The sequence below is a fragment of the Grammomys surdaster genome, unplaced genomic scaffold, assembly GCF_004785775.1.
Source record: "Grammomys surdaster isolate TR1022 unplaced genomic scaffold, NIH_TR_1.0 124554, whole genome shotgun sequence".
Lineage (NCBI taxonomy): Eukaryota > Metazoa > Chordata > Mammalia > Rodentia > Muridae > Grammomys > Grammomys surdaster.
Genome location: NW_021619536.1, coordinates 80,687 through 105,275, shown reverse-complemented (window position 1 = coordinate 105,275; position 24,589 = coordinate 80,687). Strand labels below are relative to the sequence as shown.

Below are 24,589 nucleotides of genomic sequence, written 5' to 3'. Positions count from 1 at the left end.
TTTCTTTCTTTCTTTCTTTCTTTCTTTCCTTTCCCTTCTTTCCTTTCATCCTTCTATCATTCCTTTCATTTTTTGTGGGGGTGTCAAGGTCTCACAATTTAGACCTGGCTGGCCTGGAACTGGCTGTGTATACCAAGCTGGCCTTTAGCCAACAGAGATCCACCTGCCTCTGCCTTCTCGGTGCTATGATTAAGGTATACATCATCACTCCCCAAATATTTGTTTATTGCTGGCTTTATTTTAATTTCTTTTCTTTTCTATCTGGAGTGATCTATTGATGTGTTGAATTTTTCTTTTAAAAACTTGATTTATTTGTTTTAGTTTTATGTGTTTGCAGTTCCCCCAGAGGCTGGGAAAGGGTGTCTAATAACCTTAAAACTGGGAAGAACAGCTGGTTGTGAGCTGCAGGGAGGGTGGTGGGAACCAACCTAGATCCTCTGGAAGAGCAACCCTACTTTCAACCACACAGCAACCTCTCCAGTTCCATGATATGTTGAAACTTTAAGTAAACTTCTAATTCTGCTTGTCACCTGCATGTAGCCACATTTCACTACAGCATCACTCCAGTGAACTAAGGATAAGTTCACCTTTGCTGAATGTACTCTCCATATGGACAATCTTCCTTGAGCATGTTTTCCAAACATAAAGTCCAATTTGGGCTCGTACTTGAAAATTTCATTGAAAAGCCTAAATTTGTGTTACCTACACTGCAATTCAACTTCAAGTTAGTGACATCATTAAGTGCTTGTCATAAACCTTTTCATATAGATAGCCTAGTCTTTCCTCTATGTTAAATGAGCATACGAATAGAAACTACTTGCAGGATGTTTTCAGGACGTGTCAAGGTCTGGCTAAATGAATGCTGTAACTAGTAAGCTTGTAAACAAAGCTGGTCATGGAATCCACTTAGAAAAATCTTATAATTAATGCTCAAAGGCTAAGTTTTGTACTCCCAAAAAAATCAGTTAGCTTTTAATAATGTTATATTTTTAATGATATATTTTTAAATTTTAGTAAAAGGAGTTCCACGAAACCTGAAGGTGACAGATGAGACTACGGACAGTTTTAAAATTACCTGGTCACAAGCTCCAGGGAGAGTCTTAAGGTATAGAATTATATACAGACCAGTTTCTGGTGGAGAAAGCAAAGAAGTTACTACCTCAGCCAATCAGAGAAGGAAAACACTGGAGAACCTGACACCAGACACAAAATACGAAGTCTCTGTAATTGCTGAATATTCCTCAGGACCTGGCTCTCCACTGACAGGAAATGCAGCCACTGAAGAAGGTAGAGAAAATATGCCAATCCCTTGGAAACAAAGCACATGACCTTGTTCCAGTTGTAGGAAAGCTTTAGGGAAACTATTTTAGGTGGAAGATTCTGAGGCCAGATTTTACACAAAAGAGTTTCGCCCCCTTTGAGACAGAATACCCATATGGATCTCAGGCTATCCTCACACGATTTTTCTCTCTTCTTAGTGTGGGGATTGCAGGACTGTGGTACTATGTCTGGCTTCTATGGAAGATTTTATTTTGTGTAAACACAGAAAAGTAATTAGATGATTGTTCATTGTTCACTATCATTTAGGATCGTATTCAGCAATGCTTAAATTTTTATACTGCCATAGAGTCATTACATAGGATGTAAATTTGATATGATACATATATGAAAAAATAGGTATTCTCAAGTCATTTTTCTCAATAATGCCCTTTGACACAGTCTTTTTTTTTTTTAAATAAAGTTAGAGGGAATCCAAGAGAACTAAGAGTTTCTGATGCTACAACATCAACACTGAAGTTGTCTTGGAGTGGGGCACCAGGGAAAGTGAAGCAGTATCTTGTCACATACACCCCAGCAGCAGGAGGTGAAACTCAGGAGGTCACTGTGAGAGGGGATGCAACCACCACCGTGTTGAGGAAATTGAAGGAAGGGACACAGTATGATTTATCTGTGACAGCACTGTATGGATCTGGGGCTGGCGAGGCCCTTTCTGGAAAAGGATCAACACTTGAAGGTAATTAATGTCTTAAATTTTGGTGAATATTAAGGCTGTGTGTGATTTTTGCATGAAGAAGTTGCATGCATTTTAGAGAATGAAATCTGGACTGTGCAGTCTTTTCTTTCTTAAATGGAACATGTATTGAAAATGAATACTATAAATCAGCCTGTTGTATTGTCATATAGTGTAAGCAACTGGTATAAGGCCACTAGATACTGCAATGAATAAAGTGGACAACTTTCAAATCAATGGATCTTGGGAAACATGTAAACTTGAGGAACCTTCAGAGAGCTCAAGGTCATGCATGTCTCTACTCTCAAGGTCCATATGGGGGCCACTCTCTGACTTTAGTTGTCTTTTTCATAAAACATTCACAGTTGCTTGAGGAATATGAGACTATACCATAAGCTCTTATGTTCATATTATCTATCATTATATTTTACATTGCTTATGTGAAATAATGGTGAGAGAAAGTTAGTCTGAAGCATATCATGAGTGCAAAAAACCAGTGGAGTTGGGCAAAGTACCAACTTTAGTTGGGTCAAGGATCTTGGAGGAGGACTCTAGGTGCTGTAACCATCAGCGACAATGCCTGTGAAAAGATGTTTGAATTGTAAATAAAATTTTGGTAGAGAATTAAGAATAAATAAGAAAAGATTAAATAGTAATAATCAAGAGTTTAATTTCAATCGTCACCAGAATCCATTTTTAGATGAGATTTTAAATAAAATATTAAATCTCAGTATATAAAGTACTGGTGACCATAAAAACATTGGCTATGCCCCTTATCTATGTGACCTTGAAGTGACCCCCCTCCCCAGTCTCAGTTTGCTTCTGTATAGAGGGGTGGTCCTCCTCTTTTCTTCCTTTTAGGGTTACCACGAACCTCAAATGGGGGAAAGCTGCAGAGACCCTCGAGGAACTGTAAAATACTATCTATAAACAACTTAGTAACTTTAGAACTCATGCCTTCACAGTACAGCTTCAGTAGTTCAAAGCTACAGATTGGCTACATAAGAAGCTTGAAAATAAGAAGCAAACATGGAAATTTTCATGGAAACGAACTCTAAGCAATAGAAGCATGTAGTCTTTGCACCTGAAAGAACATCCAAAGTGCTTGAGAAGTGTGTAGCCCTCCGACCTTTTAATGTTTTCTTCTTGCATGGGTTTCCAGCCTAGACTGATTGGATGATATTTTTTAAAGTATAAACTTTGAAAATTTATTTTTTTAACAGAATAGGTGTAGATTACATTTGTCAAGATTTCTTTCATACAGGGAGATTCTCGGAAATAATACTTTCCCTTGTGGTTGGACCTTTTAGCCTCTGATACTCACCTACATCTTGTGGATTTTATACTCCATCAGATCTTTCCTCATTAACTTTAATTTTTATTGTTTGCTTGTTTTACACTTTCATGTACGGCTGTCTGGCTTGCACACAGACCCTTTCTTTTCCTTATTATCTCTGCTCACCCTCTCTTCTCCCCGTAACTCTTTCATATTCAAGGCTACTTGTTTTGACTTATGAACTACTGAGATTCACCAGGGTCATCTGTGTGACTCTAGGATTGGAGCTATCTGTTTAAGCTTTGTGGATTAGCAGTGGCTACACAGCTGAAGACAGTGGCTCCTCCTTTCCCAGAATTCGTCACTAGCCATAAGTTCAGAGGCTCTCCCCCTTCCCTGATTGATGTTGAGGGGGCCAGTCTTGTGTGGGACTAGTGCAGGTAACTCCAGCTGGTGTTTATAACAGTAGAATCCAGTCTAGGAAATGGTGTTTCAATACCCATATTTCTTGATCTTAAAAATTATTTTCTACCAAGAATAATGTCCTAGAAATATCATATAGCAAAATGTGCTTTTAAAACACCTTCTTTTTGGCCTGTGATTTTTTTTTTAAGATCAAATGGATAGTGTAGTTGTTTTTAAGTTTATAATTTTATACAGGTGGCATAGGGCAATTTCCAAATTATCTTCATGTATGAGTGTTAGCACACACACATCTACATGTATTTGACCAGAAGTTGTTTCTGAGGAAGATGCAGATTAAGCAAAATAAATTTTAAAAAAGGTGTAGTTTCTTATTTCTTGAGAAGAAAGAAGAAAGCAAAATAATCTGTGAACTAACTTAAAAATATAGTGATTTTGAGGCTGAATTGTGTTGATCAAAGACTTCTTTATATTAGAGTTGTCGACTGTCTTGAAGATTACAAAAGTGCTGTCCTCCTGTTTTTATGAACATATTTATTCCATTGCATTATGCGTGGTAAACTTGATGAGTCTGTGGAAGTGTAGCTGTGGCTAAATTAAAATAATAGATATTTTTTGCCCCTGCTTATTCCATTTCATTTTATTATATCAACTCAGCCAAATTCACATACCATATACAGGAATAGGATATGATGGTGAAAGTGGAGAGTGGAAAGCCCGGAGTAGAGCCAGGCAAATGCTTCTGAAGGCTGCTGGTTTTCTAATCTGATTTTCTCCTGGGAGAGGCAGTGGTAAGTGCAGACCTTGAAGGAATGTGTCTTCTATCCAGGGCCTGAAGTCAACCAGCAAGAGCTTCTGTAGGTTGAAAAATTTGCAGATTACCTTGAAAACACGTGGCTTTCAATTCAAAGAATGAAAGTTTTACCTATCCCCTTTTTAGAATACTTTGCATGGCCTGCAACTTTCTCTAACCTGAATTTGTTTCCTAGTACTTTTTCCTTTTGAAATGCAGCTGATGATCTGAAAATTCCCCTGTCTCTGGAAGAGAGATTTATTAGCATTGGCACCAGGGGAAGTTCATGGTTGGCTTAGGACTGTTGTGTGATAGAATCACAAAGACAGAGTTTATTACTATTTCAGATCCAAACTTCAGAGGAATCTGAGCAGAAGCCATTAAGTTTGATTTATATTGTCCCCAACTCCCGTTGTTGTCATTGAAGTAGATAGGCTTAATGTAATTACTAAAATGCCACTATGAATGCAAATGTACTTTAAGTCTGGATACAAACCTTCCGAGTCACGGGTGGGACTTGAGAGGGTGGGGAACCTACTTTGATAAATCTAAATGAATAACGCTTATCTTTGATTGAGAGATTCATCACAAATGAATGAAAACATCATTTTGAGAATAATACAGTTCTGTTTTTGAATTTTGAGTATTTTCTGGCTATGGAAACCATGCCTTTTCAGGATTTCCTTTGTTTCAGTTGCTGTAGCAACTTGCTAGTGCCTGACCCATGAATGGCTTCCTACAGATCAAACCAAGTTGACTCAGCTGACATTTTGTTACAGTGAGGTTTTCAGCACAGTGTGGGTATTCTGCCTTCTGCACAGTAACACGGGCTTCTCTAAGGTGGACTAAACAAGACCTCTCTGTTTTCTTAGATTTACTGCTGTCTCATAATTTAAAAATAATCATACATTGTGCAGTATAAGCATTCTGACATTGCCAGGGAACTTTATCATGATCATGGAATGCCAATTTAGTTTCTTTTCTGTGGCTTAATTGCTCGCCAGAGGAATAAAGCTAAGTCAGACTTGGAGAGGCAATAAATAGGGAAGAGAGATGTCTACTCAGACAGTTCTGAAACTGAACTTCAATTTAGTTGTTAGGTATTTACAAACTGCTTCTGCCTTTAAGTAGCTGAATTGAGTTGCTGACAGTGAACTTTGTCCTCTGGAGTGGTGGTTCTGGATCTGTTTCCACGGGAATGTTATCCAGGAGCAGGTCTTCTGCAGTCTGCTGCGGAAAGTTGGACGACTTCTGAGCTGAGCTCTAACGGAAAAGACAAATTGATTTAGAGGAGCATTTACATTACATTTTCAATTGGACTTCTATTTCTGAAAGTGCTGTGTGACGTCCAGTGAAGGCTGGCTGGAGCAGTCTATAGATGAAACACAGCTTGGGTACAGGGTGATTCATCCTTCAGTTATCATCGTCGGCTAATTTATATTTTAATTATGTTTGAATTGGATGCTCATTTCCTTTTTGGAAGGCAAATGGAAAAGTGCTAAGGAAACATAGGAAAGTTACTTAAATGAGACATTAGTTCTTTGGCATAGCATGAGGAAAAAATTGTATAATTCAACTCTTTGTGGATGTTCAGATTATGAGAAATACACCTGTCTGCTAACTTCCACAGCATCAGCAATGAGATGATGCAAGCAGACAACACACACACACACACACACACACACACACACACACACACACACACACTCATGCATGCACAAACACACACATGATTTATAGTCATAACAGAAAAGAAGGACGTCAAAATTGTTTTAAAGAGCATTCTTAATTTGTTTTTAAAAACAGTTTCATACAGGTACACAATGTATCTTTATCCCTAACTCTCCTCCCATTCACCGTGGGCATCCACCTCCTACACAGAACACATCCTCCTACCTGCATTTCTTCATTAAAAAATATAACCTCCTGGAATCTAATTAGTGCTACTCAAATGCATATGGGCGTGGAACTATCAGCCTGAGCATAGACAATCTGCTAATGCCTAAGAAACATGAATCTGCTTCCCGCAGTTGTCAATAACAATCAATGGCTCCTTAGCTAGAGGTGGGGCCTCAGGGACCCCTCCCTTTTCCATGTTGAAATATCAACTGGCTTGACTTTGTGCATGCTGTGCAGGTAGCCATAGCAGCTGCTAGTTTATGACTGAGATGGCCGGATCATGTCCAAAAGATGGTTTTGCACAGCCTTCCCCATCTTCCCAGCTCAAATTCTTTCCACCTCTCTTCTGCAGTGTTCGCTAAACCTTGGATGTTAGTATGCTCAATTTAGGACCAACTACTTAAAAGTCACTTATTCTTAGCCCTTTGACTGAATACCAAAATTTCAAACTTGACATCTATGAAAGAAACACACTCCTATTCCTTATACTTACACTGACACCAGGAAGAATGGACAGGCACACTACCAAGATGGAATCAAAGGAAGAGAAGCGATAGCACTAGGAAGATACATAGAAACAAATGCAGTAGGGTCTATTCCAGAGATAAATGGAGTATAGAAAATGCAGTTCATCACAAATTCCTCATTTCACGGAGCTGTTATTCTAGACAAAAGCTGAAGGGAAGGTTCACGGCCACTCTGGCCACACACATCTTCTGAACAAACAGCTCCATAGCAGCAGCAGAAAGAATCTAGGGAGGATTGAGAGGGGAATAGGAGAGTTGTGCGTGTGTGGAGGAAAGATATAAAAGAGTAAAGAGCCATAGAGGAATGAGTCGCAGGACAGGTTTAAAAGGTTTTTAGGAACTGTTAGTATTTAGATACAGTCTCATGTCTTCTGACTTGAGCATGGATGAGCTTTGCCTCTCAAAGCATTTCTATGTACCTGATCCAGATGTTTTATTGCCACGACACTAGGAAGTGCATAGTTTACTGGTGACAACTCAGCTGGTTGCACACTTAACTTCAACACTAGCTGCATGCCAGCCCATATCCTGCCTGTTTTATCACAGTTTCCTAAATTGTTTCCTCAGTTTTTGGTAATCGGATGATTGACCAAACCAATATTTTATTGAAAACAAACAAACAAAAAAAAAACAAACAAAAAATGTTGTAGGTTGTAGGTCTGATAAAACTTTCTCGTCATGGAATTATGTTTTCCTCAAAAAATCCATGTGTTACAAAGTAGCTTGTATTTCATTAGATGACATGGCCTCCTACTTTGTAGACAATGTAGCAGTCAGTATGCCTGACAACAGAAAAAAAAAAAAACCTTAACATTGAGGAGTACTCTTATTATTCTGACTGATAGAAAAAAAAACAGTTTGAAACATTTGTTTTTTCAGTCTTGGCTTCTGAATTGAGATGTGTATCTACAGATGATGTTCATGCACCTCACTCAGAAACTCTGACTTACAGGCCTGTTCCTTGTGACTTGGAATCTTCTCTGAGGCCATTTCTGTCATTGTTGGTGTGGTTTTAATGAGAACTCAAACACTTTTTAGTTGCTATTTCATTTGTATCTTAAAGAGTTTTTTTGCAAATTAATTTCATGTCATCAATGCACTTGAAAGAGCCTTTACTGTGATTTTGCTAACATTTTGTTCTAGGTTTACTGGTATTTTGAGTGTTAAAATTGTTGGTCAAGCCCATGGGAAGACATATCTAGTAACCTGGAATCTTTTTTTTCTTTTTTCTTTTTCTTTCTTTCTTTCTTTTTTTTTTTTTTTGCACAGAAACATCTCTGTGAATATATTTTTGCCTCAACCACAATTCCTTTCCTGTTATTTTTCTCATAGTGAAATCATTTGCTTGTGTTTGGGAGATTGACGCCTGTTGTCATGGAAACAAACAATGCTACAAGTTCAGTGCTGTAGAAAGTGGGGGAGAAAAATAGACTAAAAAGCATAGCCCTTAGGGAAAGTAGAAGTTGGTGATTACTGTGGTATTAATTTGGAAGAAAATTCCCATCCTTTAAGCTATTGTTGTATGTTTGGAGGATATCGTTGATGCATTAACCAGCTTATTTGAATACAAAGTGATTATCAAGTGAGTTCATTTTCCAGTAGCCCTTCAGACGAAGGCTAAGAGATTCAGAAGCAAAGGCACATGTGGAAAAATGATCTATAGTAAGCAAAGGAAGAGTGTATTCCAGACTTGAAACTTAATGGAGTTGTGGGAAATCAGTCACCAAAACAAGTAGAAAACAACGAACAACCAAACCAAGCCAAGAAGCTAGTGATTTGAAGATGCACTTTCATATTCTGCAAGTAAAGAAAATACAGGTTATTCCCATACAAGCAGCAAATAATCCTCTTATAAAGGGCTTTTTAACTGAGGGAAAAAAGTCATTATGTTCTTGAAAATAAGTGTTTTTGGGTTCAGTGAAATATGGAGCTAATTTCCTTCTAGAGATGAGAAGTCCTGTCTGCTTTCAAAGTTATTTATAGTGAAATATGAGCTTTCCATTAGGGTCTGATGTGCATTCCAGTTTCTCTATCTGTCTTTCCCTCTAATGTCTACCATGTACGAGGAGCGTGTGTACCTCCTTGTATATGGTAGATATTAGAGGGAAGGATTGGGGCCTATTGTTGCTGTTAATCATTATCTTTTCTTTTGGCTGGTGCTTAATTGTTTCTAAGTAGTTCTAAAATGTTAATTTTCACTCTGAGTTGAGAAAATAACAGCTTTCAAAAAAAATCTAGTGTGTACACTATTGTTTACATCAGTGTAAAATAATTATTAGCATAATGTGTGCTGAGGATGCTGATAGCTTTATATTTTTGTCACAATGTGACATAAAGTCTAGTGAAAGCAGCTAATATAAAGTGACCAGTATATTTATATTAAATTTAAATATGGAAAGTAAGGGTTTTATTAGAAATCATCTGTGCCTATTATTAAGTTGAGGTTTCTATATTTTATTTAAGAGTATATGTATAATATATCTATATCTATCTCAATCTATCTATCTATCTATCTATCTATCTATCTATCTGTGTGTGTGTGTGCAGATAGTTTTGATTAGATAGAATAAGTGGTGTACCCTATTTCAATGACTAATCACTTTTAAGTTTTCCAGAGTACTGGTGATTTTTAGTTTCAGTGGAGTTAAGCTATGTTGAAAGTTTGTATTTTTATTCTTTTGAATTGAATATGCAAGTAAAAGTCTCTTCAGAAAGTATTTGTGGGAGTTTAAGTTTGCAAGTATAGTATTAACTATAATTCATATAACAAAATCAAGACTATTAAAATTAGACAGAAGGGAAAAAAAAACCTGGGAAGAAAAATATGGAGACCTTGTGAACAGTGGGCTATGTCCTAAAGCACACCAAAATGTGATAAAATATTGACATTTAGACATATTTTTCTTTTTGGAAATAATTTTAAAACATGTATTTCTTCAAATTAGGATATCATCCTTGACCCAGAGGCCTCTGCAATGCAAACAGGCACAAGGGCAAGGCTGATAGTTAGGAATCATGCACCATGGAGTTTTCTTCCATCAATTTGACCCATTGATTAAAAACAGCCCCAAAGCTCAGAAAGAATGATTAGTTTTACATAGGTTGACTTTGAGTCGGGTAAGTTAGGATGTCTACCAGGATGAATGAATACTTAGTTATTCCATTGACATTAAAAAAATACTATTCTTTTAATCTTTATTCCAGAACGTGGTTCACCTCAAAATCTAGTTACCAAAGACATCACAGACACGTCAATAGGGGCCTATTGGACATCTGCTCCAGGAATGGTTCGAGGGTACAGGGTCTCATGGAAGTCGCTTTATGACGATATTGAGGCTGGAGAGAAAACTCTACCTGGAGATGCAATTCACACTATGATAGAGAATCTGCAGCCAGAGACCAAGTACAAAATTTCAGTTTTTGCAACTTACAGCAGTGGAGAAGGAGAACCAGTGACTGGAGATGCCACAACTGAATGTAGGTAACATCTCAGGTGTGTTGGGATGCATGCTGGTGCTACCTAATGACTTGTCTACTCAAATTACATGCAATTTGACCACTAAGGGTTTTTTCTTCACTTGGTAATAAGGACTGAATATTAATGATGTTTAAGGAGTGTGGTTTAAGTTCAAATTAGGTTTGGATTTGAAAAATAATATCACATTTGGACAGTTTTGAATTCTTTCCAGCCACATGTATTTGTCCATTTTATTTTTCTGGTAAAAAGATCAGCTAGCTAGGATACTCAACTAGTGAAAATACAGCTCCCACCTAGACAAATAGAATTTAGGAGCATTTCTGATTGTATAATCTTGGTCAAGTGCCTTTCCTTTTCTCCAAGAGTCAATTTCTTAATCTGTAGAATACAGATGATACGTTTCTAGTCTTATAGTGCCACAACGATTAAAGGAAATGTCAGTAAAGAAAGCACCATGTACAGTGCCTAGCCATGCAAGGGTGTGATGCGAGGCTGAGTTTATGCTATTCACCTGAGAGTCATCAGAGATTCATTACCCTTTTCTTTGCCGTCTTTGCTAAGATTAATGCAAAAGCTCACTCAATTTTTTGTGACTTGGATTGACTTGGGTTTCATTCATTTTTTCTTGTAAATAATTATAAACTGTCTTTCATTTATCATTTCCTGACAGGGAAAGGAGACATCAAGACTTCTTAGTTCTCCTTTCTATTTGTTGAATGACAGTGCATATGTTCAGTAATTTCAAGAAGTGTTCTTTGTTGGAAGTGTGAGTAATGGAGAAAGCTGTGTGTTTATACAGACAGAAAAGGATACCTGGTGCATATCTGTGCTTCTTGATCACCATCTTTTTATTTTCTCATTATATAACCCTTGCTGGCTAGGACTCACTGTGTAAGATCACACTAGTTTCAGATTCATAGATAGCTGCTTGCCTCTGCCTCCTGAGTGCTGGAATTAAATACATATACCACCAGATCTGGCTTCTCCTTGCTTACTTTTGCTGTGACATGAATAGTGTTCTAAGCAAGCAAACTGGAAGGACTGGGTATGGCAGGAATGTACTCACTTCACATCACATCTTGTATAAAGATGTCCTTATATAACATTGTAGCATGTATAATGGGAAAGCACAATAAAAGCAGAGTAGGAACAAACTGAAAAAAAAGCAAAGAATATTTAAACCTCACCAAACAAAAACCAAAGAAAACCAAACAGCAGCAATGGCAAAAGGAAATATTAGCAAACATCTGTGAGTCACAGACATTTCTAAATATTTAGAGAAAATACTTCTTTCATTTTGGAAAATTTCACATTTTTACATGTGTTTCTAAGGGAACATATAGAAGTGTGTCCAGCCTCACTTTCAACTGAAAGTCAAGGACATGGCACCTGACCATGAAAATTATTAATTGGGACTAGACTACCCATTGTCCTTCCTCACAGTGGCTGGTTCAGCAGAGACACGTCAAGTATCTGAAAGTACCTGTGAGTAGTTAAAACAGGAAGAGAAATCACAGAGTGTAAGCCTGCCAGAGCATTTTGTAGTACCAGATATACCGTATACCAATTTATGATGTGAGAAACATTAACTTTTAGTTAAGAGAAGGCAACGAAGCTTTTTTTTCTTCTTAAAATATAATTTCCCATTAAAAGTGATATAGGATTTGATGTGCCTACCTCAACTGAGTTTCTTCATTGTAAAGAGTTAATGTAGAGATCCACAGTGTGTGTTCACATGTGAATGGGGTAGAACACTTGGCTCTTCAGCACATTTAATTTTATGAAAAGTTGGAAGGTTGGGATTCTATGCTTTTGAAAAGAGAGGTCTATTTTTAAGTTGTTATTCATAAGCTTTAATTCTCATTTTTTTCTCAGTTGTAAATTGTGGGAGAAAATTTGAGAACTTTATGTATGACAAAGATGACTTGTTCTTCTGAGAAAATTTTAGTCGACACACAGAGGAGATCATACAATATATTTTAGCACAGTACCTTCTAGGAACTTGGATGCTCACCAATCTTACTGTTAAAGATTATTAGTGATAATCCAATGATGCTTTTCATTTTTCCTCTCTTTTAAGACACCATGTAAAACATAGTTTTCAGGCTAGCATATAAAGTGATGGGTTTCACTGTTGCACCTTCATTGATAGGTCTCAGTATACACTCTTGCTTTTTCTCCCAGACTACACCATCTATTGCCTCCAGCTCTCTCTTCTGTCTTTTTCTAGTTACTCCTCCTTTAATGCTTTCCACTCACAAGTATTTTATTACTCTATTTACTATCTCCCTAAAATCTCTTCCTTTTCGCTCATGATCCCTTTATTATCTGGCATCATGACCTACAAACACACCTACACACCTACCCCCCCCCCACACACACACACCCATTTAGGTTCTTTACATCAGAGATGAGGGTCGGGAGAGCTAGCATGAACTAGTCTTCACATTCTCTGTTAAGGACGCTAATTTCATTAGATTAGGACCACATCTACACTAACTCATTTAACTGAAATTGTCTCTCCAAAGATCATTTTTGCAAGTATCAACGTCGGAGGTTAAAGTTTCAACATGATTTTTAAGGGAGGACTCAATTATTATGACAACAATTTAGATCATTACTTTGTTCTTATTGGTATACCTTACAATTTATATTTTGAACCCAGATACTGTGAGCTTAGCTTGTTGAGTTCTGGGCAGCATATTACTACAAATATTGAGCTTACCCCTCACTTCTACCTAGAATGTAGTCATTTGGAAATAATTTTTTTGAGAGTCAGTTGAAGCCCTATTTTAGTTTAGAAGCATTATTGTTTTGTTATTGAAACAATCATCTGCCGTATATGCTACATGATATCACTCCAATTCTGAGGTTTGGTCTTCGGTCTGGGGGAGCCTTTCTGGCCAAATATGAACTTGAAGAGTCGTTCTGTTTGTTTTGGGTGAAGCATTTCCTAGTTTGTGGTACTTTCATCATCTGGAGCCCCGATTTATATTGGGTCGGGAACTCGAAGATCTGTATATTTTCAGAGCACTCAATTTGTGGCATACTCTCTACAGCAGTGCTCTGTCTGTGGGCTCCAGTATGTGTGGACTCCCACCATCTTGTCAGTTAAGGGAAATCACAGGGCTCCATCTGGATCCCACCTGCCCATGTTGGTGCATAACAAAATAGCCAGCCTGAGTCTGTTCTGAATGTCTGGAGACAAGTGATGTTCATTGTCTAAAAACTATTTTAACAAAGTTTTTATTCTCCCCATTTTAAAGGTGTTTCATTATGATTATTATCCATATGAACATAAAAAATTATTTGAAAATAAGGAAAGACAGGTGATTTTGTTTCCTTCAGTTTTAGTGCCTTCTAAAAGTACATAGGAGTCTTTGAGTCTTAAGAATCTTGCATTGAACTAAATGATCTGGCTAGTAAATTTATGATAAGAAAGGGGATATAAATTGTTTGAAGATATTTGTTGATCTACTTCTGACAGTTATTCATAATAATGAAATATTAGTAAAAGATAGTTTAATAATAATAGCTATGCATTAGATAGATATTAATCTACAGCACTTTCTAAAATATTTGATGTGAATGCTTTCACTTGCTAGCTTTTGAGATGTTTTTATGTGTGAGAATTACCTATTTTGTGCTCATAGTGTTAGACACATGGCAAAGAGGTTAGTGTCAATCAAACTAACTCTGGCCAGTCATTTACAGACTGCAGCTTCTGAAAAGGCCTGAATAAAATTTCTAATTCTGTATTTTTGATCTTTAGTATTCCTTGTGGCATTATTATTAGAGGAATTCTTTACACAACAAAAAATTTAAAACCACATCTTTGGAGATTGAATTTTTTTCTTTTCAAAATCTCTAGAATGCAGATAGGAAATCCCTGAAATATGAACTTTTATTTTTTAGTATTAACTGGATAAAGCAAAAGCATCCTACTGAGGCCATGCTGAGATTAGGCTCACACGCCATCACGAAACCAAGACTGCAATGTTCCACACTTAGATCCAGAGTTTCTTCTTACATGAAGAGGCAGATAAAAATGTTTTCTTTTAATGTGCTATACATTTATTATTATTATTTTTATTTCACAGTATCTCAAGATTCCAAAATCTTAAAAGTGGATGAAGAAACAGAACACACGATGAGAATTACCTGGAAAGCAGCACCAGGGAAAGTCATCAACTACCGAGTTGTGTATCGCCCGCAAGGGGGTGGGAGACAGATGGTTGCTAAGGTGCCACCCACAGTCACTTCAACAGTGCTAAAGAGACTTCAACCCCAGACCACATATGACATCACAGTTCTCCCAATGTATAAGACAGGAGAAGGAAAGGTTAGGCAAGGATCAGGAACAACAGGTATACAACAATACTACTACTACTGATGCCTTTGAGAGAGAAAGTATACTCATTTCAAAAGATTTTGTATCTATTTCATTTTTAAACATTTTAAATAGAATCTGGGGTTGGGGGTTGTGTCTGAGCTATAGAGTATTTACCCAACAGAAATGAGTCCTTGGATTTAAGCTCTAGCACCATATATGCAAACATTTATATTTGTAATAAAGTAAATTATATTTATTAGATGGGATATCTAATTAGTATATTACTTGTTTTGCAAATCTAGTTCCTTTTGCTAATGTATCAATCCCACACTCACTTGAATTATGAGAATTGTGTATGCTGCTCCTGCAGAACTCAACTTTTCAGAGCTTTTATTGAGCCTGACATTTTGTGCTATTAGACTTGATCCTTCTTATACGTACATATTTTTGTGGGAGTTAAATACAAAACACCTAAGCCTATCTTATTGATAATATTGTTTTTAAAAAAACTTTTATTTTTACAGCTTCTCGATTTAAATCGCCAAGAAACCTCAAAACTTCTGACCCAACAATGTCAAGTTTTAGAGTGACTTGGGAGCCTGCCCCTGGGGAAGTGAAAGGTTACAAAGTCACATTCCACCCTACAGGCGATGACAGAAGACTTGGGGAGTTGGTCCTTGGACCATATGATAACACAGTTGTCTTGGAGGAGCTTAGGTAGGAATGAACTGTATTTGTGCTAAAGACTGCATCATTTATGTAAATTAGTAGGTTTTATGCAAAGAGCTACCTCACATGCTTGCAGAATTAATTTGCAGAGGCAAAGAATTAAGCCTGACAAACAGCTTGTATTGTTGAGATAATTTTTATTACTAAGTGATCAGGGATGTCTTTAAAAAAGAAGACCTGGATTTTGACATGTCTGAAATATTTATAGTTTCATTGCAATTGCAGTCATGTGAAAATGTGTGGCCAAGTGACTCATTCTGAGACCCCCCCCCCCCAATCCCAGGGTGGATGTCCCTGCAGTGAAGCATGTTGGAGCTCAAAGGCCAGAGTCTGTGCTTGTTGTCAGCTGGCAGAACAACTTTGGGTTGATTAGAGGTTTAGTTTTAGACAGTGAGTTGGAAAATAAAGGAGTATGAATTTGAACAGCACTCTGCATTCATCCAGCAATACTGGGTTACTGTACTCTTGGAAACTTTGTTTGCTCAAGTATTCATTCAGTAATGTTGGAACCTGTATAATGCTTGGTGTTCATTATCACTCGAGTAGGTAGGATGAAATTTGGGAGGTCACTGTTTGACATTGCCCAGTGCTGAGTGTCTCAGGTCATTGGGCAGACACAGAACATTTCAATCATGCTAAAGCTTGCATCCTAGAAGCAGCCTAAGCAAGGCAGCTCATTCTTCCTGACACTGAGTGGCATGGGGGAAATGCTGTTTCTGACAAGTCCTGAGACAGTGCTATAAATGCCCAGAGCTCCCTGGAATGTTGGGTGGCTGGTTTCCTGAGATTCCTCACCAGCAAGCTGGAATGTGATGGCAACTGTCTTTCTTCTTTCACAATACCAAACATTTTATGTTCCTATGGGTGAAAGTTTGTTAGTGAAGATATGTATCTTTAATAAGATGAAAACTGCTCCTTTGAGACCATGGTCCACACTCACTCTGCATGTCACTATTTCAGGGCAGGCACCACCTATAGAGTCAATGTTTTTGGGATGTTTGATGGAGGAGAAAGTTTACCACTTGTTGGGCAAGAAATGACAACCCTTTCTGACACAACTGTTGCACCATTTCTACCTCCTGGTAAGAAATTGAGTTCTATTTCTATGGAAAAATAGCATTATGAAAGTATCACACATGTGAAATGTCAGGCTATTAAACAATGAGAACTATAACTTTCACTACAATTTATTTAAATAACTGACAAACTCTTTTATGTTTGTAAAAACTGCTTCAAATATCCAGTTGAGCCTAATATTTTGGCTTTTCTTTTTTTTTCAATTTTGCATTAATTAAATGCTGGATTATTTAAAAATGAGCTTTTATTAAGTGTAACTTTCTACTTTTTCTTTTTAGTGATATGATTATCTTTTGTTAAAATGGTAATATATATTTTTAACTTTGATGACTTACTTGAATGGAGAAAGAAGGCTCTATACATAATGAACTGGGCACGCATGACTTAGAAGCAGAATAGTAGCATAGTCCTTTAGATATTTTGTCTTTTGCTATAATTAAAGCTTTGATGTTGGCAAGCCAGAAGTTAATAGAATTAAAGGTGAGAGTAGGAGGTAGAGTTTATTTCTAAACTTAAAAAAAAAAGCTCTTATTAAAACCAGTAGATCTTAGCATAACCAGAGTAGGCTGTAAAGTTCTACAACAGTACGTGGCAGTCTTCTATCTTGAGGAAAGTCATACACAAATGGCACTTTTGTAATTGGTAGTGTGATAAGCATTACTTAATTTTCATTCATTTTAAAAGTGATGTAAATATGATCTGATAACACTGCAAGAAATGGGAGAGTTTATATCTGGGACACAAGCTTCTATAAAAGAGCATCTACAGTTAAAGGTGGATAAAAGAAAGTGTCAAATTTTGATATTTTGCATTGTTTCATTGTTTCTCTTATGATGATATTAACTGGCTTATATTTTTATTTTGTAGCTTGTCACTGAGGATATTGGGATTATTTTCTCTTCCCAAAGCACCTTAGCTTTGTATCTGTGTTTGTGTTCGTTGTCTCGACAGCTCTTGATTTGTGTCTGCATCCTTTTCCAAATTGTCTTCCTTCTTCCTCAATTCTTTAAGTGTGCAAACTTTGCTGTCTGAATTTACCTAATTTTTATCTACAGTAGGTGAAAAAGTTTAACAGTTAACAATGAAATAATATAACAGTGTTTAAAGTTTTCAAAACATGTCTTTACTTCACAAAGGTCTGATTTTAAGAATCATGTGTCCAATCCTTCATAACACATAATGGTTACCTGGTAGCTTAATTATTATAAAGAGTATTTTTGGCTCACTGGAATTACTTATAGTTTAGACACGTAACCAGTGCATCTTACACTTATTTGCTAATCTCTTAAATAGTGAAGGAGAATTCAACAAATCTTATTCAAATTATTAATATTTATTGTTAGATAGGAATGCATTCTCATTTATTATTTTCAGTATTGATTGGGTGAGCCTTTCAAACTGATCATCATGGTTTACCTAAAATCTCTAGGTTCTGTGGTTGTGATCAGAAAATATAGTCATAGATGAAGAAAAGATTTTCAACTGAAATAATATTTGGAGAAATGGATTCACATGAATATTATTTAAGGTTAATAAATTATAGTTGTGTCTTTAAATTATTAGACCTAGTTACAGTGTTGAATAGACAACTCGGGTGGCACAGGGGATAACTTGCCAACTATGTGCTTCTTACTGACCTGTCTTGTTGTTGCCATGTCAGGGATGGACTGCCTCACCAGAGCTGAAGCAGACATTGTCTTGCTGGTGGATGGGTCATGGAGCATTGGCCGAGCAAATTTCAGAACTGTGCGAAGCTTCATTTCTCGCATTGTGGATGTCTTTGAAATTGGTCCCAAGAGAGTACAAATTGGTAGGTTTTGTCACTACTGAAGACCTTTGACAATTTACTTGCTATCTTTTATACATCATAATGCCCATGCCGTTATTTTAGCTCTCGCTCAGTACAGTGGAGACCCTAGAACAGAGTGGCAGTTAAATGCTCATAGAGACAAGAAGAGTTTATTACAGGCTGTGGCGAACTTACCATACAAAGGAGGAAACACCCTCACAGGTGAGTCAGGATGCTTTGGTGAGGTTTTTGCACATGCTTTTTGATTAGGCAGGTAGCTGAGAGATGATGTGACTGGCTGTCTTTTAAAAATCCCACTAGGCATGGCTTTGAATTTCATTCGCCAACAGAGCTTCAAGACTCAAGCTGGCATGAGGCCCCGTGCTCGAAAAATTGGAGTTCTCATTACCGATGGAAAATCACAAGATGATGTGGAGGCTCCATCCAAGAAACTCAAGGATGAAGGCGTGGAGCTGTTTGCTATTGGTAAGCACTGGAGAAGGTAGTGATGCCCTGAGATGACAGGTGCACTGAGGATATTTTCTGTATTTAAAAAATATTATTGGATTACCACGCTTACTCACACCAATGAATGGCAGAATTCTCAACCCTCCTAAACAAAATTCTACTGAGAGAGAAGCTGAAATTAACTAACAAATTGGGAAAAACTAATACTAATTCTAGCTCCAGTTTTTTTGAAATCAACAAGACTTATCAATATCTGAGAGGAATCAGAGCTTAGAGAAATCAGAAGCTAAAAAAAAAAGACATTCAAACTTTGTCTTGATGGCATTAAAAAGTGGGCTTTATTTGCCTACAAAAATAAGTTCTGGAATTAGGGAAAGGTGCTACATATACCTAGAGAAAACACAGCTCTGCTGTGTTTTTGTGAGTTCAGTTCATTACAACAAAGGGATTTTTGTATTAAAAAATACTACTGGGGAGGGAGAGATGGCTCCGCAGTTAAGAATGATACTGTTCTTGCAGAATACATGAGTCCCATTCTCAGCACCTACATCAGGTGTTCACAACCACCAGGGTATCCAGAGGTCTCCGTGGGCACTTGCACTCATGTGATTATAGAACAATAAATATAGGCACAGTGATAGTCCTGGAGAAAAGTCCTGGAGTGTTTGCTTCATTTTTCCTGAAAGGTCTTTTCAATTTGCACTTAACTCTTTTTTCAAGGTATTAAGAATGCTGATGAAGTTGAGTTAAAGATGATTGCCACTGATCCAGATGATATTCACGCATACAATGTGGCAGATTTTGAGTCATTGTCCAAGATTGTGGATGACCTCACCATCAACTTGTGTAACAGTGTCAAGGGCCCTGGTAAGCTTGGTCAGATCCTGGTATGTCTGGGTGAGGACCTCTTTATGAAATGCTCAGTGGCATTTGAGGCTTCTGCCTCCTGGATACCAGGAGATCTCCCAAGTTTTAGTGACTAACTATAACAGTGCAATTTATAGTATCTGCATCTGGTACATGATAAATAGTTGAAGGCTTTGTGAAAATTAATTATAAAATTTGGTTCTTGTTATATGTGCAAATTTCTTTCTTTTTATAAAAGGATATTGTAGTTAAAACTGCCCTCCATTAATTTATTTTGGTTCTGGGAAAGTTAGAATGAATTTAAACTCATAGAAACAGTAGAAATGGTTCCAGATGTTTGCAGAATTGTCATTACTGGTGCTGGATGTCTGCTTTGAGGAACTTCCTAGTTAAGGGTCACTGCTTTAGTTCATTTTCAAATGATTTTTTTGGGGGGAGGGGTGGCACAAAACTAGAAAATGGCTTCTAGCTTATTTACTGATTTATTTAGGCTATATGGCTTAGTTGATGCAAACTAAAGTGGGAAGAGGCAAAAAACAGAAAGAGAGTTGACAGACACTCCTGTCCTAGCACAGAACTGTTTGGGAGTGGAGTTCATTGCTGTGTTACTCAGATGACTACGACTTACAAGTTGTTGAGTTTGGCTTGCTCAGTAACGTGTGGTTGCTTTTTTCAGCTTCCTAATGTATAAGACTGGGAAAGACATCTTATGTCTGCTTTCCTTTCGTTAGCTGCAGATTGTTAGATTTGATGCTCTGCATTGGTAATCCCCAAATGTAAAGAGAAGCTTGTCTTAAAGTTAAGACCACATGAAATTACAAGAAGACATAGACCTAAAGAGGTTACCTAGTTATGGTCAGACGGTTAGAGGTGTTGTTGTGGGGCTTTAAATGATGTAACCATGGAAAGAGATTATGGTTTAGAAACAATTTTAGAACTTGGTTTGTAGTGACAGCGGAGGGCATAGAATGGTTAATATCTGTGCTAACCATAGGACAAGACATCAGAAGCACCAATACTAAAGGGATTTGCAGAATTAATAATAGATCTGTGATCCTCAGAATGTGAGGACATTTCTCTTAGACGTGTGGATTGTGTAGAAGCAGTCTGTCATTAGCTTACAATGGTTTCAGAGACACAAGATGAACTCAGTGTGGCAGATACTTTTTTCATGGTCCATGTCTTTGGTCCACTTGCATGTTTCATGTTCTTTCTTGTACGTCTGTCTTCAAACTTTTGCAGATATTCTCTTTTGAATTTTGAACAACAGACTGACCTTTTCCCTGGAGAAACAGACCAGCTGGGCAGCCAGAACTTGTAGGCTTCTGGCTTTGGCTGAACTGAGAGAATTGTCTTTTTTTTATTCAATTGGAAGTGAACTTTGAGTGGAGATGAAAACATCTTTTATATTTTCTCTCTCTCTCTCTCTCTCTCTCTCTCTCTCTCTCTCTCTCTCTCTCTCTGTCTGTCTGTCTCTCTCTGTCTCTCTCTGTCTCTCTCTTTCTCTCTTTTCTTTCTTTCTCTCTTTTCTTTCTTTCTCTCTTTTCTTTCTTTCTTTCTTTCTTTCTTTCTTTCTTTCTTTCTTTCTTTCTTTCTTTCTTTCTTTCTTTCTTACCAAGTATGTAATAGTTGCAATCATTGAAGTTTCTCAGGCCATAAAACAACTTGATAATTTTGCTAGCTTGAGTTCGACGCAACTGCTAAAAGCAGACATACTCACTCAATTTGGGCTTACAAAGAAACCCAAAGGAATTTGTATGAAACTGATTTGTCATGTTCATGGACACATAGGTGCAACTACTCTTCCTTAAATCATTGTTTGCAGCATCTTGCTGTTGGTCTTAATGTATTTATTACATCTAATTTTTATTCTCTAGTTACTGTTACACATTAGTTATTTCACTCATATCTTCCCACAGAAAGCATAACCACAGCGTACTTAAAATATCTATAGCCATATTTAAAAATATTAACATTTGCTTGTTTTCATTCTTTTTAAACACATAAGAAATAAGTGCTCTAAAGAAACTCAACACAGACAACCCACAAGTTCTTCATAGAACACAACATGTGTAGACATGGTAATGGGGTAGGGAACTTGATCTATCCTCAGACCATGGAAAAGTAGAATCGTCTGAATTTTGGTCCCTTCTACTAATTATGTAGAAGGGGGTTGAAAGAGGGGAAGGTGTCAGAGATGGCTAAGAGGTTTTGCATCTAGGTGACATTTTAACTAGTGGTTTTGTAAAGAACAGGAGATCATGTTTAAAGAAAGACAAAGCACTCTAGTTTGACTCTTCTGAGACTGAAGGAATCCTTTGGCCATTTGTTCAAAAAGGCCATGGGCAAAGGGCCTCTGTACAGATTCATTATCCACTTCCCACATTAAAGGGAGGCTGTGAAAACTTCTGCATACATCAGCATTGTTTCAAGCTAGCCTCCTCCTTCACCACTTTGCTACCGAGCTGAAAGTGTGTACCTTTTCTTTTCACACACAGGTGACTTGGAAGCACCGACTAACTTAGTTATTTCAGAGAGAACTCACCGTTCTTTTAGAGTGAGCTGGACACCCCCTTCTGACAGTGTTGACAGATACAAGGTGGAATACTACCCTGTCTCTGGAGGGAAGCGCCAGGAGGTGAGCAGGTGACACTTAAGTACTTCTTCCCTATGGTGAGACTGGGAGATTCTCATTAGAGTCCAGAGAAAAACTTTGGGTGAAAGACAAGAGATGAATGAAGAATGGTACTCTCTGTTCCTCTCAAGACAGGCACTTCTGTTTGGACCTCATTAAAGGGAAACAGCTTTTTAAAATGTTCTGAATGCTTTCTAAGTACTGTAGAATATCAGTACAAGTTTGTTTTTGTTTTTGTTTTTTTGATATTTTATTTACAGTTCAGATGTTATCCCCATACCCCATCCCCGCCCCTCCCCGATCAAGAAATTTGGACTAGACTCATAAAGTTGACAAGGGAAACTTACTAAAGATGGCAAATTTTACTACTTTTACAAACATGGATATCATAGCTGGGAAAATAAATTATGTTGTCACCCAAGATCAATCTGTAATCTAGTAATTTCTCAAAGTAAAGGGCAAAACCTCATGGGGTACCTTCTAAACTTCCTGCAGGTGGCTGTTTAGATGTCTGTCAGGAAGAACAGAGTTGAGCATATTCTTTTTATTTTCCCTTCCAGTTTTATGTGAGTCGACTAGAAACTAGCACAGTGCTGAAGGATCTGAAGCCTGAGACTGAGTATGTGGTGAACGTGTATTCTGTGGTTGAAGATGAGTACAGTGAACCTCTGAAGGGCACAGAGAAAACCCGTAAGTCAGACACAAGACAGCAAGAGGGACATGATAGCTCCATTATTTCATTTCCAGACAAACAGGGGAGGGCACATGCAAGACTTCTGCCAGCCTTTGACAAATCCACTATGTCCCAGTCATTGATGTGTGAAACTTACATCTTAAGTATGTTGCTTTCTTTAAAAAAAAGAATTAAATGAAACAGTGTGTTGGTAACTTCTGTCTGAAGTTCTATGACTAAAGAATAAAAATAGCTTAGTGATGTTCCAGAAAAAGGGATTAAAGTCTCAGCAAGTTTATCTATTTTGGCTTTCATATGGTTTCATTGGAATGCCATTTGTAATCTGAACTTTGAGCATTCTCCTCTATTTATTAGTTGGAATGTGTATCCCGGAGAATTCAGAGCAATGAACACTGATGGGTTTTTACGGGTAGAAGGAGCTATAGTAACTCACTAATTTCTCAAGCAACACATTTTCTAATTAGCATATACATTTATCAATAAACTAGAAAACATTTGTTTGAGGGATTCAACTGATGTCCTCTTTCATATTTTCCTAGTGCCAGTCCCTGTAGTTAGCCTGAATATTTATGATGTTGGCCCCACCACTATGCATGTGCAATGGCAGCCTGTGGGAGGAGCTACTGGCTACTCTGTATCACACCTATCTACAAGATCTCCAGAAGCAACAAAGCCCAAAGAGGTGAGAGATGTCTGTTTCTTAATCACTTGGCATTTCTCAGACTTTATAGGTTTACAGTTGTATTATACTGAGGTATTTATGAATGAATTTATAATGTCAGAACCCCCCAAAGAATAAATATGAGGTTTGTGACCTGTAAACACATTAAAAAAATTAACACAAAAGAAAAAATCTCCAGTTCTTATATTTGAATGTAAAAGCTATGTTCTAATCTAGTGGTTACAAATAGGCTTCTACTAAGTAAAAGGAAGCATTTGACTCAAATGTCTTATTTCTCTCTGGCATTTCCATATGTAGATGCGTGTGGGACCAACAGTGAATGATGTGCAGCTGACAGGCCTCCTTCCTAACACAGAGTATGAGGTCACTGTCCAGGCCATCCTTCATGACCTCACTAGTGAACCTGCCAAAGCTCGGGAAGTCACATGTAAGATGTTGCTTTCTTCTGTTGCTTTCATTGCTGTAAACTTGACACTTGTTGGAACACTTCGGCTTGAATGTTAATGATAGTTTGACAATTAGTACATAGTTATAGTTATTACCTTTTTCCTTTCAGTCAGCATATGAAAAAAATGGGCATGATTTTGACATTCCATATATTTATGCAATTGTATGCTCCTTAGTTTGTCTTCATACTTCCCTGTTCCCTTACCATCCTCCTTTTTTCTTTTTCCAAGTAGAACCCTTCTGAATATTATGTTATATCATGTCATGTTATGTCATGTCATTACTGATCAACAATCAGTCTGTCTACCTACCTACCTACCTACCTACCTACCTACCTGCCTGCCTGCCTATCTACCTACCTACCTACCTACCTACCTGCCTGCCTGCCTATCTACCTACCTACCTACCTACCTGCCTGCCTGCCTATCTACCTACCTACCTACCTACCTGCCTGCCTATCT

The 24,589-nt window shown here is 37.4% G+C and overlaps 1 protein-coding gene across 3 annotated transcripts in view; it reads left to right on the top strand.

Annotated features, from left to right (window-relative positions):
• Col12a1 (collagen type XII alpha 1 chain) overlaps window positions 1–24,589 on the top strand; it is a 119,782-nt gene that overhangs the window by 24,050 nt on the left and 71,143 nt on the right. For all 3 annotated transcript variants that reach the window (XM_028784660.1, XM_028784658.1, XM_028784659.1), the window contains 14 exons: window positions 1,015–1,287; window positions 1,742–2,014; window positions 10,134–10,406; window positions 14,508–14,774; window positions 15,265–15,457; window positions 16,430–16,551; window positions 18,207–18,356; window positions 18,438–18,557; window positions 18,657–18,821; window positions 19,524–19,670; window positions 22,169–22,308; window positions 22,866–22,995; window positions 23,539–23,681; window positions 23,979–24,108. In XM_028784660.1, the coding sequence (XP_028640493.1) occupies window positions 1,015–1,287; window positions 1,742–2,014; window positions 10,134–10,406; window positions 14,508–14,774; window positions 15,265–15,457; window positions 16,430–16,551; window positions 18,207–18,356; window positions 18,438–18,557; window positions 18,657–18,821; window positions 19,524–19,670; window positions 22,169–22,308; window positions 22,866–22,995; window positions 23,539–23,681; window positions 23,979–24,108 (2,526 nt within the window). The remainder of the gene's footprint in view (window positions 1–1,014; window positions 1,288–1,741; window positions 2,015–10,133; window positions 10,407–14,507; window positions 14,775–15,264; window positions 15,458–16,429; window positions 16,552–18,206; window positions 18,357–18,437; window positions 18,558–18,656; window positions 18,822–19,523; window positions 19,671–22,168; window positions 22,309–22,865; window positions 22,996–23,538; window positions 23,682–23,978; window positions 24,109–24,589) is intronic.